At 40.5% G+C, this 22,769-nt stretch overlaps 1 protein-coding gene and 1 long non-coding RNA gene across 3 annotated transcripts in view; one reads left to right on the forward strand and one right to left on the reverse strand.

The window, feature by feature from the left end:
- Positions 1-5,913, forward strand: part of POPDC3 (popeye domain cAMP effector 3) — an 18,369-nt gene extending 12,456 nt beyond the window's left edge. For both annotated transcript variants that reach the window (XM_082730542.1, XM_082730541.1), the window contains exons 2-4: positions 2,306-3,045; positions 3,987-4,095; positions 5,103-5,913. In XM_082730542.1, coding sequence (XP_082586668.1) covers positions 2,561-3,045; positions 3,987-4,095; positions 5,103-5,384 — 876 coding nt within the window. In that variant the 5' untranslated portion in view covers positions 2,306-2,560 and the 3' untranslated portion in view covers positions 5,385-5,913. The remainder of the gene's footprint in view (positions 1-2,305; positions 3,046-3,986; positions 4,096-5,102) is intronic.
- On the reverse strand, positions 4,104-22,719 carry LOC309864766. Its single transcript, XR_014311753.1, has 3 exons — positions 22,065-22,719; positions 14,992-15,092; positions 4,104-4,350 (listed from the first exon to the last, which is right to left on the reverse strand). It is a non-coding gene; the product is annotated as an uncharacterized lncRNA (long non-coding RNA).
- Positions 22,720-22,769: the final 50 nt, after the last annotated feature.

A 22,769-nucleotide genomic window follows, 5' to 3' on the forward strand; every position in this document is an offset into this window, starting at 1 on the left:
GTTAGCATCATTTTAATATTTTGTTGAGGATTATAAATTTTTAAGGAAGTTCAAACCGAAGTTCAGAGCTCTGCCAGCAGTGCTTTTTAATATTGGCTTTCGCGGCTGTGTTAGGTATCCTGAGGAACTGATTAATTTAAAATACCCTAGTTTTAAAAGTGAAACAGCAGGGAGACTGACATTTGCAGTCTGGTATTCTGCGGTTCTCACTACTCATTGTATTTTTTAAAAAATTTTCTTTGTTGTGAATATCCAGTAGTGTATAATTCTGTGTTGCGCTTAAAGAGGAGAAAGTAAACACTTTCAGGGTGCTGTTCTGCCCTGACTCACATCATCTCACAGAGTGAGGGGGGAGGCACGAACTAGGGGACACGGGGGCGGGGGGTTAAAATACATTTGAAAGTCGCTTTAGTACAAATAACAATGCAAGTTCTAGGTCTGTGTTATTTACTTTTTCTTTTTTTTAATGATTCAACTGGTGATGCTGTTAAAGGCATAGTTACTTGCTGAGAAAAGGATCCGCTATCCAGGATGAAGAGCCAGAACTCCAACAGCAGCTCCTTTACTTCCATTTCTAGTTCTGTTGGTGATTATACTGTTCCCTTTTTTACTTCAGCCAAGTCATTTTCACCTCTCCATGTGTATTTTTTTTTTCTATGAGACAAGATGTGTGATATTTGATATTTTATTAACAGGTGTTCTGGAAATGATCTATCTCAAAAATAAAGGCACTAAATATAGCACTTAAGTTCAAGGCTTCTGAATGTTGTTATGGTTTAAAAATCCAGTCTACTGAATGCTTCACAGTGAAACTACTTATTGTTAAGAAATCTGGGGTAAATGATACATATCCTACAGCTCTATCATCCTGGGTGAATCTCTCCTGACTCAGATCACACATTAGCATTTTTACCATATGGCTCAAAGGGTAGAGAATATATGTGCAGAGGAACAAGTCAGTAACATTTTTTGACCATCTGGTAAATAAATGTGTAAGCAGCAGGAATTTTAATATTATTTATTTAGTTATATGGGTGCAGACTTTAACTTGAAATAACCTCTAATACAGTAAGGTAGATCTGAATTTATATGTCTCAAATAATTTTGATCTAATTCATGAAACAGAATCCTGGTCTACTCGGTGTTCTTAAAATCAGACTCCTGACAAGGATAGAACTAGAGGGTATTGTGCTGAGCGAAATAAGTCAATCAGAGAAAGACAATTATATGATCTCTCTGATATGAAGAATTTGAGAGGCAGGGCGGGGGATTGTGGTGGGGGTTAGGGAAGGAATGAAACAAAATGAAACAAGATGGGATCGGGAGGGAGACAAACCATAAGAGACTCTTAACCTCAGGAAACAAACTGAGGGTTGCTGGGGGGTGGGGGGTATGGATAGGGTGGTTGGGTTTTGGACATTGGGGAGGGTATGTGCTATGGTGAGTGTTGTGAAATGGGTAAGCCTGATGGTTCACAGACCTGAACCCCTGAGGCAAATAATACATTATATGTTAATTTAAAAAATCAGACTCCTAATTACGTGTTTCTCATGTTTTTTGTTTTAGTAGGGCTCCTTACAGTGCCTCATTTAAAGTCTTTTTCATGAGAGGCCCCATGATTGGATCCAGCCTCCAGGCTTACGGGCAAAAGTTCTGCTCTATCCTGACCCCTGGGTGACCTGAGATAAATTATTTGGCCTCTCGAAGACTTGAATTTTTCATCTGTAGAGAGTGAATACCATTGTCCAACAGTTCTCTCTCTCGGAGGGTGGGCCACGAAAGGCTATGGATTGGTGCATCAGAATCATGTGGGGGGGGGGGTGCTGTCAAGATACTAACACAGGCCCTACCTGTAGCATAGGCCTTACCCTCAGACAGTCTGACTCAGTATGCCTGCGCAGCCTATGAATCTGCATTTTTAGTCATTGTCCCAAGAGATTCTGAGGTACACTGAGCTATTATTATGAAGACGAGTTGATGAAAACACCTAGCTTTCTAGCAAAATATGTAGTTAGCTAGGTCTAACAAATATTAAAATTTGGGGAAATAATTTTTTATTATTACTAAACATAACCCTAAAACTATACATGTTCTATCCTAGAAACTTAACAGTCTTTGTGCCCTCTCTGTATTATTCTTTTTAACTAAAGCAAATATATAATTATGTCAAAATAAAATGTTAAAATACATTCTAACTTCATAGAAAATAGGATACCAACTTGAATAGTAATGCTGGGGATTCAGTTAAATACACCCCTCAATTTTCCTTGTCTAATTAGATCCTTCTTTTTTTTTTCTTGTCCAGGAAACTGTAAAATATCTGTGGACTAGATCTTATGAACTTAAAGTCTAGTCTGTGGACTAGACCAGATGAACTTAAAGAAGCTAGCCTGGGATTTTTAGTGTTTCAAGATCTAACCACTCCAACCCCAGGGTCCAGGCTGTCTCCGGTTTTATAAGGACTTAGGGAAACTCTGATGATGGAAGAACAAAGGACTTAACTACTCGCTTCCGTATCATCTAATGTCAGCTGAAGAGTGAACCAGACAGAAGGACAGCCATGGAGAGAAACTCAAGTCTGTGGACGAACCTGATAGATGAGCACCCAGTCTGCATCACCTGGAAACAGGAGGCCGAAGGAGCCATTTATCATCTTGCCAGTATTTTATTCGTCGTAGGTTTCATGGGCGGCAGTGGATTCTTCGGGCTCCTTTACGTCTTCAGTTTGCTGGGCTTGGGTTTTCTCTGCTCTGCCGTCTGGGCTTGGGTCGATGTCTGCGCGGCCGACATATATTCCTGGAATTTCGTGCTGTTCGTCATCTGTTTCATGCAGTTCGTTCACATTGCGTATCAAGTGCGCAGCATAACTTTTTCCCGAGAATTCCAGCTGTTGTACAGCTCCCTTTTCCAGCCTCTGGGGACCTCGTTGCCCGTCTTCAGAACAATCGCTCTGAGCTCTGAAGTGGTGACTTTGGAAAAGGAACACTGTTATGCCATGCAGGGGAAGACCTCCATTGATAAACTCTCCCTGCTAGTTTCGGGGAGGTTCGTACTCTTGGTCCTTCCTCTATAGCAGTTATTTCCGCTGTACAAGCTACTAGCTGGTGTTTCTTTTTGCTACGCTTTTCTATCTTAACGTAACACAGTCCTGGGCGGTTTTTAGCACTGTGAGGCATAAGAAACCCCTCGACACGTACGTGAGTCACGGACATAGGCATTTAGAGTATGTGCTGTTATTTACTCGAAGCAGGATATAATCTAGAGCCTTAATATTTCTTCTTATAAATTTGTCTGGATGTGCTATTTGTTTCCAAGCTAGTCATTGAGCATCAAGAACAGGATGGTGCCAGCTTCAATTAATAGAATACTCAATGTGGGCATCCAAAGTACTTTAAGTAAAAGACTCTGACTCTTTCAAGTAATAGAGAACATTTAAGTTCTATAATGATCAATTTTTTCAGTATATTCTAGAATTGCCCACTTCCTAGAAGTGGGGGCATATATTTGTAGGTAGATAAATTTTGAAAACACAAGGTTTGGGGGAAGAAACAATAATGTTTAAATGTCTTTAAAAGCTTAAATATTTAGTCAACAGAGGTATCTACAGTGATATTCCTTTATATTCTGCAGTGTTTCCCTACTTAATTTAAAATCTGACTGAGTGCATTGAAACTTTGTCTTGAAGTATCTTGAAATATAATAAATCCACACAAATGGGCACATACCATCCATGTACACTTTGATGCGCTATCTGATAAATTTTACCTAATATTCTAGAATCCCAACTGTGAGGAACATCTGTACATGTTCAATCTTACAGGAGATTTTGTCACTTACTGTAATGTATGAATTTAACATTTTAGCCTACAAAATTTTAAAAGCATAAAGGCTACCAGAGATCTAAAATACTGCTCCCTCCCCTTTGCCTCCGGTTATGGGCTTGCTTTCTCTTTCTCTCAAAAATGATGTTCTTTGTGTTTGGGTAGGATCAGAGTGACCGTTGATGGCGAATTTCTGCATTACATTTTCCCCTTCCAGTTCCTGGATTCGCCTGAATGGGACTCACTGAGACCCACAGAGGAAGGCATCTTTCAGGTAGGTAAGGGATAACTGGACTGTACAGTGAGCACTTCCTTTTCCAAACAGATGTTTGGTTTAAAAACAAGCAAACAAGTAAAGCAGAACAATGATTTATATTCAACTTTGGAATGTACTTTGCAGCATGCATTGACTTCCCAGTTCTCTTGCTGATTACCGTGTCTGTGGAGGGCCAGTGACATGAAAAAGAACGGGTTTTGTATATGGCAGAAAGAGTCCACAAAAGATGCTCTTCAATTTTCCATTGCTTAGCTGCATATATGGAGATTAAAATATAATTAATTGAGATTTGACTATAAACAAAACACTGCCACTGACACAGTGTAGAGAAACACCAAGAATTTAAAAGTTTGCCCTTATTGCAAAAATGAGTGATTCTTAAGATTTAAAATGCTAATAGATTTCAGTTGTTTTCTAGAAAAAAAAATAAAAGTGCTAAACTTAACCATCACTACTCTGCTGCTGTGTCTGATAATTTCAAAAGATACTTACTTCAGTGGATTCTACTATGGTATATGTTTTCCTACAATGAATATATGTAACATACGTGTGTGTATGCAACTATAAATTCATATACATATGCAGAATAGGTAAATAAGTTCCATTTTGTGCTACAGAAATGATTAGAATTAAATATTTGTCTGCAGTCTTTGGGACTGACTTGGAAATACTTCTCTAACATTCGCCAACTTCATTATTTTTTAGTATCAAGTAGCTCTCGCTTCAGTAAAAGACAAAAATACATCCACCCAGATTTTGAAAAGAGATGGATTGGGAATGGGCACAACGTTGTGATTGTTCATGTTATAAATTATGTATGTGCCAAGACATTTTGTAGTTTCTCCCCATTTTTACCCTATATTGTGAGTCAGTTTTTTTTAACCCAAGAAATCAGCAAGTGAAAGTCATTTAAAATAAGGGCAAAAAAAAGGGGGAGGGGGAGGCAGAACTTTAGTGGCTTCCTAATCTTTGTTTTTTATGTGGCCTTACACTTTTTTTTTTAGGTAACCCTCACAGCAGAAACTGATTGTCGATATGTGTCTTGGAGGAGAAAGAAATTGTATTTGCTCTTCGCTCAGCATCGTTACATCTCCCGCCTGTTTTCAGTTTTAATTGGCAGTGACATTGCAGATAAACTCTATGCCTTGAATGACAGGGTATATACAGGAAAAACATACCACTACGATATTCGGTTACCCAACTTCTATCAAATGTCAAGTCCAAAAATACGCAAATCACCCCTGACAGAACATTTCCGGAATTCCAAACGGGGTTGTGATAAGTGATATCAGAGTCGGAAGTTTTATAATCATAGAAAAGACCCTCTTTGTCATTCCCCAAATGAAATACAGAAAATTGCACTCACTATTATTTTTATAAATCAAACTCCGAGGCAAGATGCCACTGCCAGCTGTTTGACTCATCTCAGCTTCTGCATTGTGAATCAAGTTTACAAATTTCTCTGTATTTCTTATTGGAATAAATGGGGAGGGGGAAATGAATAACTGTGCGCAGTTTCTCCTTTTCTGTGTCAGAACTGGAAGAATGGAATATTGTGTTCTCAAATACTTCCTCAGATCTATTCAAATCTGATGTCCTGCCCTATTGAGTTGGACACTGCTTCTCAAGCAGCAGCCAGAAAGTGCTCTCAGCATGAGAGTGGGCTGTGACTGTCCACATCAGTGTTTCCAGAACTGACTTTTGGCCACAACCTCTGAAAAAAGCAAGGTCGATTACTGTGGTAGGCAGCAATTATTTATTTTAAATGTAAAGTTGTTTACTATGACTAGAAAGTAGAATAAATGCGAGAGATGATCTGTCCATCTTGAAGGCTATTTTATTGCAACAAATACTTTATCAGCTCAATCTTTCAGTAACATTTTAAAAAGAGGCATTTCGTGGAAGACAAAGATGTATATTAATTACGTATATTAATTACGGAGTAAAAAGAATATTAATTACGGAGTAAAAATACCCGGGAACAAATAGTAAAAACGTTGCACAGTGTTTCAGTCTCATACGGTTATAGCTGAAAGAGCAAGTGTGAATGGTCTGACTGGACAGCAAGGGACCCGTAGCGAAAACTCCACCCGCCACACCAACACGGGAGACCCTTTGACATCGTAAAGAAGAGCTACCAGACAGATGGGCAATCTGATCCCTATCTTCAGAAAACTGGTTCTCTAGAGATCGTGAGCAGGCCACGTTCTTTGGTAGAAAGATAAATCATCAGACATTTAACCAATATGTATTGAGCACCTGCTTTGGCTCCCCGTGCTGTCCTGAGCTCTAGTAATACCTCAGGTAACAGATCCCATACCTCAAAGAACTTACATTCCGGGGTGAGAGAGACCAATAAGACCAATAATAAAATAAAACAAAAACTTGGGGTTAAAAAGAGTGTCACCATGGAGGGAGAGAGATTAATTAGGGACCGTGGGTAGAATGGGGCATTGTCATTTTAATAGGATGGTCAAAGAAGGCCTGAATGAGAGGGTAACCTTTGAATAGAGACCTGAGGGAAGTCAAGGAGCAATCCATGCAGACACCTGGGGAATGGGCAATCTGGGCGAGCAGAGAGAAAGCAAATGGGTAGGCCTTTAGGTCTGAGCAGGACCAGCTAGAAGACAGCATGGCTACAACGAAATGAGCACTAGGGAGAAATGACAGAATTGGGGGCAGATTGGGTGGGGCCCAATAACTCACTGTAAGGACTTTGGCTTTTATTCGGAGAGTGACCAGAAGCCACTGGGGAGTTTTAAATAGAAGGTGGTATGATTGACCCTATTCAATAAATTCAACTATCACATTGGTCAGCCTAGTGAGAACGCACTAGGGGGGAAGGGGAACAAGAAGAGTGGACTTGGAAGGGGAGATGAGGGTTAAGTGTGAGATGCCTGTTGGGTCGGAGGCTCCGGGAATGCAAGAGGAACAACAGAAATGACCACTGGGCCGCCATCGTCCAGGACCTCCCCCTCCTTAACCCTTGACTCTCCCACCAAAAGGATGTATGCCCAGGACACCTCTCTAGAAGTAACTGGATACCTATGCAGGAAACAGGAGCATCAGGACTCCCCCATACCCTCCAATCACCAAATACCCTACCTTATATGGCTGTAAACCTATGCCCTGTCTTAACCCAGATAAAAGACTCCCCCAACCCACTCCCGTTGCCACTTCCCTGACTCCTCTCCCAAGTCTCGGAACCTCTCGCCCAAGGGCGCCTTTAATAAATCTTGCCTGGTGTTGTGTTTATCTCACCTGTAAAACCTTACAAGACACTACTAGACACTTAAGTAGAATAAATAGTTGGATGAATCTAGAGTTCAAGAGAAAAGTCTGGGCTAGAGATAAAAATCTGAGCGTATGTCACCTACAAATGATATTTTAAAGCCATAAGACTAGATGAGATGGCCAAGGCAGTAAGTGTAGTTTCAGAAGAAAACCTATTGGGAGGACTTTCCCTTAGAGCCCTCCATTGTTAAGAGGACAGGGAGATGCGGAAGAGTCAGCAAAGGACAAGAGAAGGGGCAGCTAGTGAGGTAGGAAGAAAACCAGAAGCGTCAGGTCCTGGAAGTCAAGTGAGGAAAGTGTTCAAGGAGAAGGGAGCGATGAACCGTCTCAAACAGGGCTGACAGGTCAGGTGCTGTAAAGTCTGAGAAGAAACCATGGGGTTAAGCAGCATGGAGGTCTGCAGTGAACTTGACAGGAACAGTTTTAGTGCACTGATTGGGAACGAACACTTGACTAAAGCAGGTTGAGGGGAAAGGAAAGGCAAGAAATTAGAAAAGCAAGTACAAGTAAGGTTTTCGAGGAATGTTGATAAGTTTAATAGAAAGGAACGGTAGCCTGAGCAGGAAGTGGGGTCAAGAGAGAAGAGGCTTTTCATGGTTGGTTGTAAGATAAGGGAAATAATGGTGTATTTGTATGCTGATGGGAATGATCCAGGAGAGGGCGGTGAATCGCTCGAGGGATGACCTTGAGCAGGTGAGTGATGATGGGATCCAGTGAACTTAAACAGGGACAGGGACAATCAATCATTAGGAAGAAGAGTAGGCAGAAAGTATGGGGGAGCGCAGTTGCTGGCAAATGAGAGATATACTAGCTTGTGGAAGTTTCCTCATGATTCTCTTTTCTCAGTGACCCAGGAAGCAAAGTCAGCACGAAGGGTGGGGGAAGAAGTATTGGGGTTATGTAACATACATTATCTTTCTGTACATTAGCATCTGCTGCAAGTGGGACAGTGTGACGAGGTCTGAATCATTAGTCTGGATGAGCTCCTGAACTCAGCCAGTTCAGCACGAACTAAAGGAGTAGTTGGAGGGGTTGGCTCCCAGCCCCACATGGCCATCATGGGCAGCTATTACGCAAGCAGACACAATGGCAGCTCTCTGCTGGGTACAACAGAAGGCCTTCAGCTATTAAAGTACAGAGAATCCTAAGGAGAAGCCACACCTTAAGTTAGTACTAGCTAATAATTTCACAGGTGTTCCTGACAGGAGAGCTTTCTAACCAGGAAAATCAACTGAGAACAAACCACAGAGAATATGGGATGTAGACTTTTGGTTCAAATCATGTTGGCAGAGGGAGCAGAAGAATTTTCCAGAAATTTTCCAGAAATCTAACCATTTTTAGGATGACGACGAAAGAGTACCAACAGAACAGGCTAAAGGGATGTTGAAAGAGGAGGTACGGACATGAACCTGACCTTTCTCCCACTTGTGCGTAGGGCCGGCAGCAGCCCTCCTCTGTAGAACGGACACACGACCATCCAACACCTTGGTTTGCACCCAGGTGTTCTCACTTCCACAACAATACCAAAGTATCAAATCCCTCTACTAACCTCCATGTGCACACACTGTATGTGTGGTTTGAAATGTCTAGCAAACCACAGTTTGCTCTCTCAAAATACTCTGATCACTTGAGACAGAAAGAAAAAACCACAGACACCAAAAAAAAGTACCCCTTTAGCACAATATCACAGTGCCCTTAAAATTTAATTTCTATTAGAAATTGGGCTCATTTCCATCTCAGCCTAATTGTCTTCAGCCCTAAATCCTTTGATTTCTTTATCACTGGCGAAAGTACAGTAAGGTAAGGAACGGGTTGTTTCCTTGTGTTAAAATGGCTTTCTGGCTTTGTATACAAGCTCTGTACACGCATAAATAAATAAAGCACCTTGTTCAAAAGTATGAAGAATTTTAAAGGGGGAAAGTAGAGCACTGAACCGAATGCAGAGCTTTTTGTAAGCCTGAGGCCCTTTGCATGCCCACGAAGCTGATCCTGGTCAAGAGTTGTCCTTATGACTTAAAGAACTGGGGTGACTGTAATTTTCTGTCCTTAATTTTGTGGTCGGAAATAACCCTAAGAAGGAGCCTGGGGCAGGGGGTGGTGGGAAGGAAGAAGTGGCTTAAAGAGAGCCCATGAACACTCCCCCCAGTTACCTAGGCAAGTTGCCAGAGGCTGCGGGCCCCGGTTGCTTAACCTTCACTGCAGTTGGATATTTGAAGGCTTCTCGTTCCCCTCAAGAGCTTGTCCTTTGAACTTGACTTCACCTCCACACAAAGCACCAGGAAGATTTGCCCTGGACTCTGCACCTCAAGGAACTCATGGTGCTAAAATTAATCCACCATAAAGAATACCGTGATGCTCTCTCAGCACTTACAGGCTGAGGAATTTTCTCTCCCCTTCAACAAAGGAGCAGAAGGCAATTCAGTTGCTCTCAGCTCATCTGGATAAGCTTTGGATGTCATTTTGTTACACTGCACAGAAGCAGAAGGACAGAATTGATTTGACAGAGCAGTTACTAAGTGAAATCCCCCAACCTAGCTGGCAAGAGCCAGAAGAAAAACATACTAAGCAGACAATACAAATTATAACAGCGATACATTATACACCATGTACTTGAGACTGCTGGTTTGACCAAGGACATAAATACACATGTGGCATTGGATTGCACTGACTGGGTTCCACATCGTGATAGGACACATGGTTATAGAAGAAATTAGCCTTCAAAAATGCTGCTCCCAAATTAATATTATTTTTTAGCAAATGACAGCTTACTGAAATGTGGCCATCAGTGGGCCCAGTTCCCTTATTTTTCTTCCTTCTACTAAAATTTAATACCTATGTATCAATAAAAAATAAAATGAATATTAGTATCGATAGACTTATAATAAAATACAAGTTCAAGTTGATAGAACTGTGTGTGATTTCAAGTTCAAAATCTTACAATAATGAAAAGATGTTGCAAGTCTGAAATATTACTTTAGCTCTTGGTCATCTGTGAGTGTTACCAACATTTTAATGCGGTATTGTACATTTGCATGTAACATCAGCACGGTTTCAATTTAATCTGAGGTTTTATTATTATGCTAAATTCAACTAGTTTTAAAACCTGCTAGCTATTAAAGATTGACAGGGAACTTTTTTCCCCCCTGAAGAACTGATTATTTGTGTCTTGACCTATAGTTTTTCCCTTTACTCTATTTCAATTCACGCTTTAGTGATCCTAATAAATATAATTTTATTTTATTTATAGGATTCCAAAGCTATTTGTTTTTACATACTTTTACAGTAGGATTCTAGCCCCACTTGATATAACGTGAGATGCTTTCCATGATCTAACCTGTGATTATCACTCTTACTAAATATAAAATTATCTCCCAAATTATAGAATCACAAAGCAAAATCTTACATCGATTTAATACTTTATAGTTTACAAAGCATGTTCACATATTATTTCCTCTACTTGTTTCTTGAAAGAATCCCACTTTATGGGTAAAGATTAGAGAGGCTGGATTACAGTAAATGGTGACACTCAACTTCACCGTGTACTTCCAAATCAGTGTGCTTGCATTTCGCACGCTACACGGACCATGGTGCTGAGTGACTTGAAGGAAGGTAAGATGCCCCCAATCTGAACCAAAAGAAAAGTCAAAGCCAAAAGGCTAGTTATACATCTGCTGAATTTGTTGGTGACAGCGCAGGGATCTAAACATGAACCTTTCTTCTTCAGAACCATCAGCAACTCACTTGAGTTCAAATGAGGCTTATAAGTAAAATGTGCAATTAAATGTAACCTTATTAAAATGGCTATATGAAAGAGCATGGCCCAGCTTCTCTGAAGAGTTTCTTTGTTTGTTTAATTCGAGAGGGAGAGAGAGAGCATGAGTAGGGGGAAGGGCAGAGAAAGAAGCGGACTCTCGGCTGAGCGGCTGAGCAGAGAGCCCAATGTGGGCATCGACCCTGAGACTCTGCGATCTTGACCTGAGCCAAAGGCAGATGTTTAACTGACTGAGCCACCCAAGCACCTTCTTTGAGGTTATTTAAATAAATTCTTTAAATCTGGGATTTGTCCCCTATCATTTCAGATATTCCCATGTCTTATATGTGATCTCTCCAGAAATTTTACCAAGAAGCCTTCCTTATCTCAGGCCACCAGGCTTTATGTGCCATCACCCCCCAACATACAAGTAAATTAATTTAGTGTCCCCCTGTAGTGCTATTTCTCTCTCTTTTCAAAGATGGAATAAAACTATACGCACAGTGAAACTTTGTAAACAGAAACATCTTCAAATAGTAACCAGTGAGGCCTCCAAGATACAACAGATATATTTCAGTGCAGTATAAGTGGACATTTGTGAAGAACAGGGTATTACTATGGGTAGGAATCGGGTCATCTGAGATCAAAGTTTAGCCAATGTATGAGCATAATATCTATTTTTCTGAGGAAAGGAATTTTTTTTTTCAAACCCCCCCACTAGTCTATATCTGTTTGGGAACAGTGCCTGGTACATGGTAGCTGCTTTGTAAATATTTATTGAGTCGAAGGAAAGTAATTGCATCTGTTCTTGAATCCATATCTGAATTTTAATACTGATTCCCCCTCCCAGTTGGACTTTGACTATGCAGTGCCACTGGCAGTTTTCTCATGAAAGAAAATTAAAGACCTGTAATAATATTTTTTCTACATATCATTTTTTCTGCATGATACGGAACTATCCTATCTTTACATGACTTCAAAGCCACATTCTTCTGCTGATGTTGAACTGAGTTTCAGCAATATTTGTTCAGAATGCACAGCTATTAGTTTTCAGGTTCCAAGATCATTCTCTGGGTTGAAAATTTGCAAGCTGATTTAGCTTAGAGTCTCTCTGTGTTGGAAACATGTGATGGAGTATTGTGTCCCCTGAGAGTAATTCTATTTTAAATGATAAATAATATAACAGTTTTTGTATTTCATGTTTCTCAGAAATGTAGTTTGTAGAGTTTGATCTTCTCTGAGGTCAAGTACTCATTAAATTATTTTTGAAAAAAAATGAATAAAATGTGCAGGACATATGAAATGGGGAAACACCACTCCGATGTGTGCAAAACACACCTTTTTAAAACCTGTTAGTGATCTCATCCTGTTCTCATACCCTCTCGCCTGTGATGGCAGAAAATATTTGATCCTGACACTTAAGAACAGTTTCTTCCCCTTTTAAACAATCATTTAAAATAATTCTGTCAGTCTTTCTGCTTCTCTCCTTGCTCTGGGGGCAGGGGCAAGTTTACAAGGCCTCATGGATGAGGAGAAGAGGTGTTTTGGCCTCTCTCTGTCTTCTGAGTCCTCCCTGGATGGACAGCAATGTTGCTTGGCCCCTTGGTCTCTGGGGTTCTGGGCTGATGGCCCCAAGAGCGTGGCTGTGACACTGAGGTCTCTGCATTCTTCCTCCACTGCACCCTGACCCCAGGCATTTCTCACCATCAGACCACTCCGTGTTTCTAAATGAATGAAGAATGAATGAATGAATGAATACATCTTAGGCTTAGATCCTCATCTCCTCCCCTTCTTCCAAACCTATCTCTTCCAGCGTGTTCCTGTTCATCACAAGTCAGCTAGATGGGAGGAGGGAAGAGAGGTGGACGGGAGGAATGAGGGTGGGCAGGGGAGTGAGGTGTCACTATTATGAAAGAGAAGCCACCATAATTCTGATAACGTGATCTAGAACATCACGTGTCATTTTGTTGTTATTTATTCCTTTTATCAGAAAAATGATGTGATCATATTATAAGTAAGCTGGACTAAAGTGAATAATAAAGACAATAATTCCACCATTCCAACCTGACTTCTGTTAACGTGTCAGTGTATATTTCTTGTTACTTTCCCCATTCATAATAACTTAAGTTGTAAAACAAATTCAAAAATATTTCGCGTTTCTTCTATTGGAGAATAACAGTACTTGAAACAAATACACTCGATTATTCCATCCACTAATATTTACTGAGTTCCAAATATATGCAAATCATATGCTAAGTACCATGGAGATATGAAAGGTAAACCAAACACACTTCCTACCCCCAGAAACTAACCACTTAAAAGGAGAAATAGACCTGTACATAAATGTGCAAAACAGCAAGTGAAAAAAGCCATAACAGCGTTAGAGACTAACTGCTCGGGAGAATCCCATTTCTGTAATTTCACTTTGAAACGTGTGGGAATCACACACCAATACATTAACCACTGATAATATAAGTACCAAATGCCAAGGCATTTTTAATGATTTCACCTTATGATGGTCATTAATAGCAATATTTTTTAAAATATTTTATTTATTTATTTGACAGAAATCACAAGTAGGCAGAGAGGCAGGCAGAGAGAGAGGAGGAAACAGGCTCCCCGCTAAGCAGAGAGCCCGATGCGGGGCTCAATCCCAGGACCCTGGGATCATGACCTGAGCCGAAGGCAGAGGCTTTAATCCACTGAGCCACCCAGGCACCCCTAATAGCAATATTTTTTACCAGATTTTTTTTTGCTATTCAACATACATCTTTTAGGTACTGAAGTATTATTTATTCATTAAAAGAGTCACCTGAAGTCATCTGCAAGATTTCCCAACTCACTTTGGAATACTTTGTTGCTTTTAGATGCCATTTTCTGAGCTTATAATATATTCATTGCACTTCTCTTCAGATAACTTGAAGTATGTAGTTGATGTTACCAACAAATTCCTAAGTTGTGGCAGGCAGAGAACTGTGTACGAAGAGTTTTATACAGGGTGTGAAAGCCAAATTTGTGTTCTATCCAAACATGTGCTTCCCCAAAGTATTTCTAATTCTTCCCAGACTTTGGAGACTCAATGACTCTAAAACCCTTATCTTGTCAAAGCATGACCTTGTTCTCCCAGGAAGGTGTGTGGCACTTTTGGTGGTTTTCAAGCCAAATACCACTGTAACCATTTTGGGTTCTAGATTATACCAAATAGGTTTGGTCTTGGGCTAAAAAAATATTTCATCTTGTTTACCATTTTTTAGGCCAGATGATAAAAATGCTGGAAGCAGGCTCATAAATATTTTATTCAGTTTTATATATGCATTAAGCTCAGGAGGTGTCTTATTTTCATGAATTTATTACAACAATTTAAGTAGTAGTAGTAGTAGTAGTAGTAGTAATAATTTGCATTTAAATAATTCTTTTCTCCCGAGAACTCTGAGTGCTTTTGCACATCAATTAATGCCGGATGGCAGTGTCATTATTCCCAACTTTATTTTATTATTCCATCTTTATAATGTGTTGCTCTGGGTTTTTGTTTCAAGCTGATGTCAATTACTGGGCTGGCTATTATCGGACCTTGCATTTACCTCCAAGACCAGCCCTTTTTGAAAATTAATTACACAAGAGAATGGCACTGCTCTGTAGAAACTCTATGAAGTTCTGCTTTCACCAGATGGAGATTCCAAGTCACCCCACAGCTTCACTATCCATCAGAATTTTATCTATACCCTAGACAATGCGTTACCAAGAATTGCCAGAAGTTATTTCTCTATCATTCACAATTTTTCCTTTATCACCACCAAATGCCTCATATAAAGAAGTTATTGACACACTAAAAAAATAAAAAATTGTACCTTTGAAATTGTCTTCCTTAGGGTTGTTGCATTTTCTCTTCTCTACAAGTAGAAGTGATTAACTGGGGATTCGTAGATGGGGTTCGAGGGTCTGTGAATTTCTAGAAAGTCCCAAAAGGGAAAGAGCAAAACACAAGAGAGGTCATCACAGTGATTGGAGCTAGACTTTGGAACCTGTCTTCTGGGGGTGCCTTCCTGGGCCTAGCACGCAGTTTTGTTTTGAGGACCCAACTGGGACCCCAGTTTGAGAGGTCTGCGAGAATTGATTGCAAATTCAGTTATTTCTCTGATCATCTTTTCCCATTTTTTTCATCTTTTCCCATTTTTTAAAAAACCATAATTCTGTCATGCTTAACTCCTTATAATAGCTTCATTCTTTTTGAAACAACTTCCTAAAAGATTAAGAAAACTGATTACTCATTTCATCTAGGTCGTTCGTTTGTTGTTGTCAATATTTAAAACACATAATTCACAAATGCAACTCTTCCGCTTTAGAGTGAAAGCTACATGAGGAAGAATAGACAGAAGGACTATCAGGCCTCTAGGTTTTTGTTTTTTTTTTTTTAAAGATTTTATTTATTTATTTGGCAGAGATCACAAGTAGGCAGAGATGCAGGCAGAGAGAGAAAGAGGGAAGCAGGCTCCCTGCTGAGCAGAGAGCCTGATGTGGGACTCGATCCCAGGACCCTGAGATCATGACCTCAGCTGAAGGCAGTGGCCTAACCCACTGAGCCACCCAGGCACCCCAAGGCCTCTAGTTTTTGACATAATAGTCACCGTGTGCATGTTTCTGCCAACCCCAGAATGGTAAACTACCGTACTTTAGCTCTGCCAAGTACCCGGTTTCTAGAATCTATACTACTGCATATTTCATGAGTTTGCTTTTGAAGCCAATATCTCATTTCTGACTACTCCAGGGAAACCCCAAACCACTGGAAATTTTAGCATATGCCAAAGTCCTGTAATTTACAAATTTTGTTTGAAACATCAGTCTTGGGTCTGCTGGAGTCCAGTTGTTTACAACAGGCAAATACATAAAAAATAAAACTACCTCTTAGCTATTTCATGTGTTCATAAGATATTTCAATTATTTCACCAGACTAGGGAATTTTGATGACTGAAATTCTAATAATTTTTATTCATTCTGTACCATGTGCAAAGCACTGTAAGGGGGATAGAAAAAATGTCCAATTAATGTAACAAAGACCTGATGCCAGACATTTTTTAAAAAACATGGTCTCTAAAGTCAAGATAATCCTGTCAAATATGAATTCTTATCCTGATTTTATAGACAAGTGATTGAAGCCCAGAAGAGTTTAATAAATGATTTGAATTCACCTAGCTTTTTAAATATAGAACCATGGTTCAAATCCAGCCTCTAATTCCAATCCCTCCACCCTGCTTTTGACTGCCTTCATAATTCATTGTCCTCTTAAAATCCTGAGTCACTTTTCATTTAGGAGTTTTACCCTTTGGGTAAAAACTCATTTTTATTTTTATTTTTTTAAGATTTTATTTATTTGACAGAGAGAGACACAGCGGGAGAGGGAACACAAGTAGGGGGAGTGGGAGAGGGAGAAGCAAGCTTCCTGCGGAGCAGGGAGCCCAATGAGAGGCTCAATTCCAGGACCCTGGGACAAGACCTGAGCTGAAGGCAGAGGCTTAATGACTGAGCCACCCAGGCACCCCTAAAAACTCATTTTTAAACGAATCGGTGGTAATGCAAAGTTTTTTTTGGAGCTTCTCCATGAATTTAGAAATATTTAGATGCTGTTTTAATTACTTTTCTACAGACTGTGGGCTTCATATCCCTTTGCTTTGAGACAGTTCTCATTTTTTATTTAGCCAAGATACAAACACCTGTTCAATGTATAACCTGTTTCGTTATTTTAAACAAAATAACCAACTGTGTCAGTTTGAATGTCATTAAAAATTTAGTCATTAAAATGACTAAATTGAAAAAAAAATTCATAATACCAAATACTAGCAAGAATGTGAAATAACAGGAACTCTCTCTCATTGGTGGTGGGAATGGAAAATGGCACAGCCACTTTGGAAGGCCTTGTGGCAGTTTCTTCCCAAGCTAGCATAGTCCTACTACACAATCTAACAATTGCTGTCCATGGTATTTACCGAAATGGGTTGGAAACTTGTCCACTCAAAAACCTACACACCATTGTTTATAGCAGATTTATTCATAATCACCATAATCACCACACACTGGAAGAAACCAAGATGTTCATAAAATGGTGAATGTGTAAACGAACTGTGTATATCCATCCTACGGAATATTATTCAGTGACTTTAAAAATGAGCTATCAAGACTCAAAAAAAAAAAAAAAATGGAGGAAACTTCAATGTATATATCTTAGTGAAAGAAGCCAGTCTGAAAAGTCAATATTCTATATGTTACCAACTATGTGACATTTTGGAAAAGGCAAAGCTATGGAGACAGTAAAAAATATCCGTGATTGCCAGGGGTTAGGGAGGGCAGGAAAGAGAGGGATGAATAGATGGCGGACAGGGGATGTTTAGGGCAGTGAAACTCCTTGCGATGATACTATAATGGTGGGTACTTGACATCACTAAAAGAAAACTCTATTTCCTCTCCTCACAACACTAGGCACCAAATGGGGTGGGGGTAGGGTAGTTCCCACACTAACCAATTCTCCAACTCTCCAGACTCCAAGCGGGTGTCTTACAATGCAATTCTGACTGAGTTAGTGCACACCCTCAGGTTGGGTCTCAGTTCCACACGAGTACCTCCTTACTGCAGAGGCCAACCACAAGTAGTGGGCCCCCAGGGTCATACTTCTGTCTGACTTGGCTATAAATTGGGGTTCCCTTGACCTTGTCCTCAGGTTTGATAATTTTCTATAACAACTCACAGAACACAGGGAAACACATCTGCTGGTATGAAAAGGATATAATAAAGGATACAAATGAACAGCCAGATAAGAAAGTACACGGGGTAAGGTCCAGAAGGCTCCTAAGTGCAGGAAATTCTGTCCCTGTGGAATTGGGTTGTGCCACCTTCCCAGTAGGTGGATGCACTCTCCCAAGCTGAATAAAACTCCTTCGTTTAGGGATTTTTGTGATACTTCATCATGTAGGCAGTATCAATTATTCATTCAGTCCCCAGCCCCTCTCCCCTCACCAGTAGATGAAGGGTGTGGCTGGAAATTCCATTTCCAATCATGGCTTTGGTCTTTCTGGTGATCAGGCCCCATCCAGAAACTAACCAGGAGCTCACCCAGAGTCATCTCATTAGAACAAAAAATGTTCTTCTCACCCAGGAAATTCCAAGGGAGTCTAGGAACTCTGTGTAAGATGCTCCTATCATCCCCATCACTCGGGAAATCCCAAAGGCTTCGGAGTGCCATGTCAGGAATTGAAGGTCAAACACTGAATATTAGAAAAAAAATGTGCCCCAGCATCCCATCACTCAAGAAATTATAGAGGTTTTAGAAGCTCTGTGAGCGGAACTAGGAAAAAACACCAAATGCATAGATTTCTTACTATGTCACAGGTGGATACGCAACATGATACATTTGGCAAAGCCCATAGGACTATACAATGCTGAACCCTAATGTAAGTTTTTTCATAATAATGTATCAACAGTGGTTCTCCATTGTGACAAATGTATCACATTAATGTAAGATCTTAATAACAGGAGAAACTCTGAGCCAGGGAGAAGGGGGTATATAGAAACTTCCTAGACCACCTGCTCAATCATGTATGAACCCAAACCTGTTCTAACAAAACAAAGTCTATTAATTTTTAATTTTTTTATTAATTTTTTATTTTTTAGATTTTTAATAGATTTTATTTTTTTATTTGAGAGAGAGAGAGCATGCACGTGCAGTGGGGAGAAGAGCAGAAGGTGAGGAAGAAGGAGGGGGAAAGAATCTTCAAGCAGACTCCATGCTTAGCGCGGAGCCCCACCCAGGACTGGATCGCACCACCCTGAGATCAGGAGCTGAGCCAAAACCAAGTTGGATGCTTAACCAACTGAGCTACCCAGGTTCCCCTTTAATTAATTTTTTTTAAAAAAGGAAAGGTAAAGAAATTTCAAAAGTCAACAATATTGGTTGTCAAACTGGTCAATGAAAAATTTGATGAAACATTTAATGCAAGGAACTAAGGTATACAAACAATCTAATTAAATTAAATTTAATAAAACTTAAATTTAATTAAATTTAATAGTTCATGTTTGATCAGAACTGTCTACCTAGAGACCATACCAGAAGAAGCTATGGTCTCCATAAAATGAGAAAGACTGCACTGATGTCAACCATGGGCAGATATGGATATGAAAGATAACGCTACATACTTTTAAAAACAGGGACTCCCTGAGGTCTTGTTTTATTTTCCCAAAACTTACTCTATCTGAACTTTGAAATTTCATCAAGGCTTTGTCTAGATAGCAAAAGCAGTCTAGGATGCCCATGAAGAAATAAAGGTAGTTGTAATTATGTCAATTTAAGCTACATTAGCCAGAGTTTTTGCAGAGGAGACAGGCTGGCCTTTATTTTGTCATTTATCCCTTGTATGTATGTTTTTAATTTTATACTTCTGTGAAAGTTACTTCCTTGCATGATATCAGTTTCCAAATAGTGTTCAGAATCTTTCAGTCTGACTTCTCCGTGACAAGCAGGAGGACACCAGGGAGCAGAGGTCATTCCCAAAACCAAGTTTTGTGTCTAAAATTCTTATCTTAAATTTTATAGAGCTATTATTATTCATACATCTGTGATAAGAAACTTACATATTAAATTATATTTTAATCCTTAGGTGCAGAATAGTGTGACACTTTTATATTTAGTTCAGCTTCTTCTTTCTATGAAACACATACTCAGAGAAAACACAGACTCTATCAAATGCCAGTTCTCAAGTCTTGGGATTTTGAACCCACTACTCTTTTATAAAAATATACAATCTTTATATGATGTATAGGCCTTAGAGGCATCTTATTCTGCCAGGTAAGGAATGAATGTGCTCTATACCAGCTGACTGTAACCATACCTCTGGAGTCTGGCCTTCCCATCTGCAAAAGCCAGAACCTGGGATATACTATTTTAATAAACATGTTTTTAAATTACTATAAAAGTAACATACAATCATTGTAGAAAGTTTAGCAGAAGGAGAAGCAGGAGGAGGAGTGGGAGGAGTTGGAAGAAGGGTAGAGAGGGAGGAAGGAAGGGAAGAAAGGAGAAAAAAGAAAAATCATTTACAACCTCAGCACTTTGAGGTAAGGAAGTTACGCATTTTAGAGCTTATCATGGATGATTTCTAATATTCCACACACCCCTGTCACTTGCCTTTGCGTGGGAAGCAATATAGCTAGAAATAGAAGGTAGCAGAAACATGTACCTAGTGGACAAAGGCGCAAGCTCTGGAACTAGACAGCCTGGTTCGCATCCTGGACCAGCTCTTTAGCTGGGCTACCTGGAGCAGACCACTCTGCCTCTCTGTTTCCTCAGCTTCCCATTTATAAAACAGTGATAATACAGTTATCACCATTTCTTCATAGGGTTCATTGTGAGGATTCAATGGCTTAATATTTCTAAACCACTTATAACTATACCCAGGACAAAAGTATACTCTATTATCAAAGGACAATAGTAAAGAACTAGAAAGTAACTATTTTAGGCTTTACTGGGGCATATGGTTTCTTTTGGAACTCCTCCATGCTGCCTTTGGAGCACTAAAGCAGCCATAAATGAGTGAGTATAGCTGGGTTCCAATTAAACTCAATGAACAAATGGGGCACCTGGGTGGCTCAGTGGGTTGGGCTCTGCCTTAGGCTCCGGTCCTGATCTTGAGATCCTGGGATCAAGCCCCGCATTGGGCTCCCTGCTCAGGGGAGCCTCTCCCCCTGCTTGTCCCTCTCTTAAATAAATAAGATCTTTAAAATAAATAAATAAACTCAGTGGAAATTGAGTTTGAATTTCATATAATACTCACACATCATGACATATTATTCTTTTGATTTTTTTGACCAATAAAAAATGTAAAAGTTGTATTAGCTATGCAAAAATGGATAGTGGGCAGGACCTTTCCACCATAGATCACCAGCCTCTGCTCTATATAATTAGCTGACAGTATTAGATTTCTAATAGTTCTCCAAAAATTTTTAAGTAGACTCCAATCCCAACATAGGGCTCTAACTCTTGACTGTAAGGTCAAGAATGGCAGGTTCTACTGATTGAGCCAATCAGCTGCCTCTCTACAGCATTTTTTTTCTTTGCCTGCTTAGAACAAGATTGTTTGAATGTTCTGTAACTTACTTAGTCGCCTAAGGTTAGAATTTAGGTTATTTCCAGTGTTCTTTATTATAAGCCATTCTCCAATGCATATCCATGAAGAATCTTTGCGCACATACATTATTGTATCTACATCTTTAAATGTACTTAGCAGTAGCTACCAAATGGTTGGCAGAGTATCTAGAAAGAAACAGACTCTGAAGAAGTAGCCTTGAAAATGAACCTTGAATAGTTATAACAAATTTCAAACACGTTAGAGAAGGAGGTTTATCAGTATAATATATATTCATATACATAGAACTCACTACATACAACATCCCATTCTAGTAGCCTCTTGCATAGATTAAATCATCTAGTCCTCAAAGCACTCTAATGAGGCACAGGTGCAATCATCATAGTCGTCATCACCGTCCTTAAGGTACAAAAGAGGAAACAGAAGCACAGAAAAGCTAAGTAACTTTCCAAGGTCACACAGCTAGCTGGTGCCTGAGGCCGGTTTCAAACGCAGCCTGTCCGGCCTTAGGCCCCATGTTCTTGAACACGGTGTCGTCCTGCCTCTTTCTTGGAGAGACTTGGCAAGTGTGTACTTCCGGGTACCCACCTTGTAATGCACCTGTCGTCTTTTTCACGTTGAGATCATGTTTGGCACGCACCATCAACCTCATACTCTAATAAGCGGCACAAATTGTACCCCACGATGGGACATTTCGAGTGGAAACGGAATGTCCATCTAACCTTCTTCCTCTTTTGTCCTCCAGCCCTTCCCCCCAGAGCCAACTCTTCATTAATTCGCCCTGCATTTCTTACCCCAAATAGGTGTCCTCTGTGAAAAGTAAAGATTGACTGGAGCACACTTTCATATCTCGGTTTCCAACTTAGGGTCCCAAATCTACCAAATTCACTTGGCAATTTCGGGTGGAGCTTCGCTTAAAGGGAAGGGCCCTGAACGGCCACGCGAATGCAAATTTCGGATAAGTGCCCTCCTTCTTTGAAAACGAACAGGGCTTGGGTCAAAGGTCCGTCCGGCGCGGCCCCGCGGCCCCAGGGCGGGCTTCCTCCGACCCCTAGCCGGTTCCCGAGGGTGGTGTCCTGCGTCGGTGCGAGCCAGCCAGCCTCCGCGGCACAGGCTCCGAAGCGGAGCTGCGCGCTCTCCCGGCCCTTCCTGCTGGTGCTGAGAGGCGAGCGAGTGTCCCAAAGAGGAGTTACGCGAGTGGGTCCTTCGACTTCGAGGGGAATGAAATTCTAGTTCTCATTTTTATCTTGCTTTCTCTCCCTGCCGGGGTCCTACCTCTGGAGTTAGCCCCATGGAGAGGAGCCACCAACGCCGCGGGTCCTAGAATGCTGCCCGCCCCCCACCGATGCCCAAACAAGGACAGAATCGAGAAGTAGAGAAGAAACGGGGAAAGAAAAAAGCGGGTGTTTCAAACTGATCACCGCGGTGCAGACGCGGCGGTCGCGCCGGAGCAGCGGGGCCGCGAGGCGCGCCGAGGCCCGGGGCTCCGCCCGCCGGGG

Source organism: Mustela nivalis (genome assembly GCF_964662115.1).
Source record: "Mustela nivalis genome assembly, chromosome: 5".
In the NCBI taxonomy this organism is placed as follows: Eukaryota; Metazoa; Chordata; class Mammalia; order Carnivora; family Mustelidae; genus Mustela; species Mustela nivalis.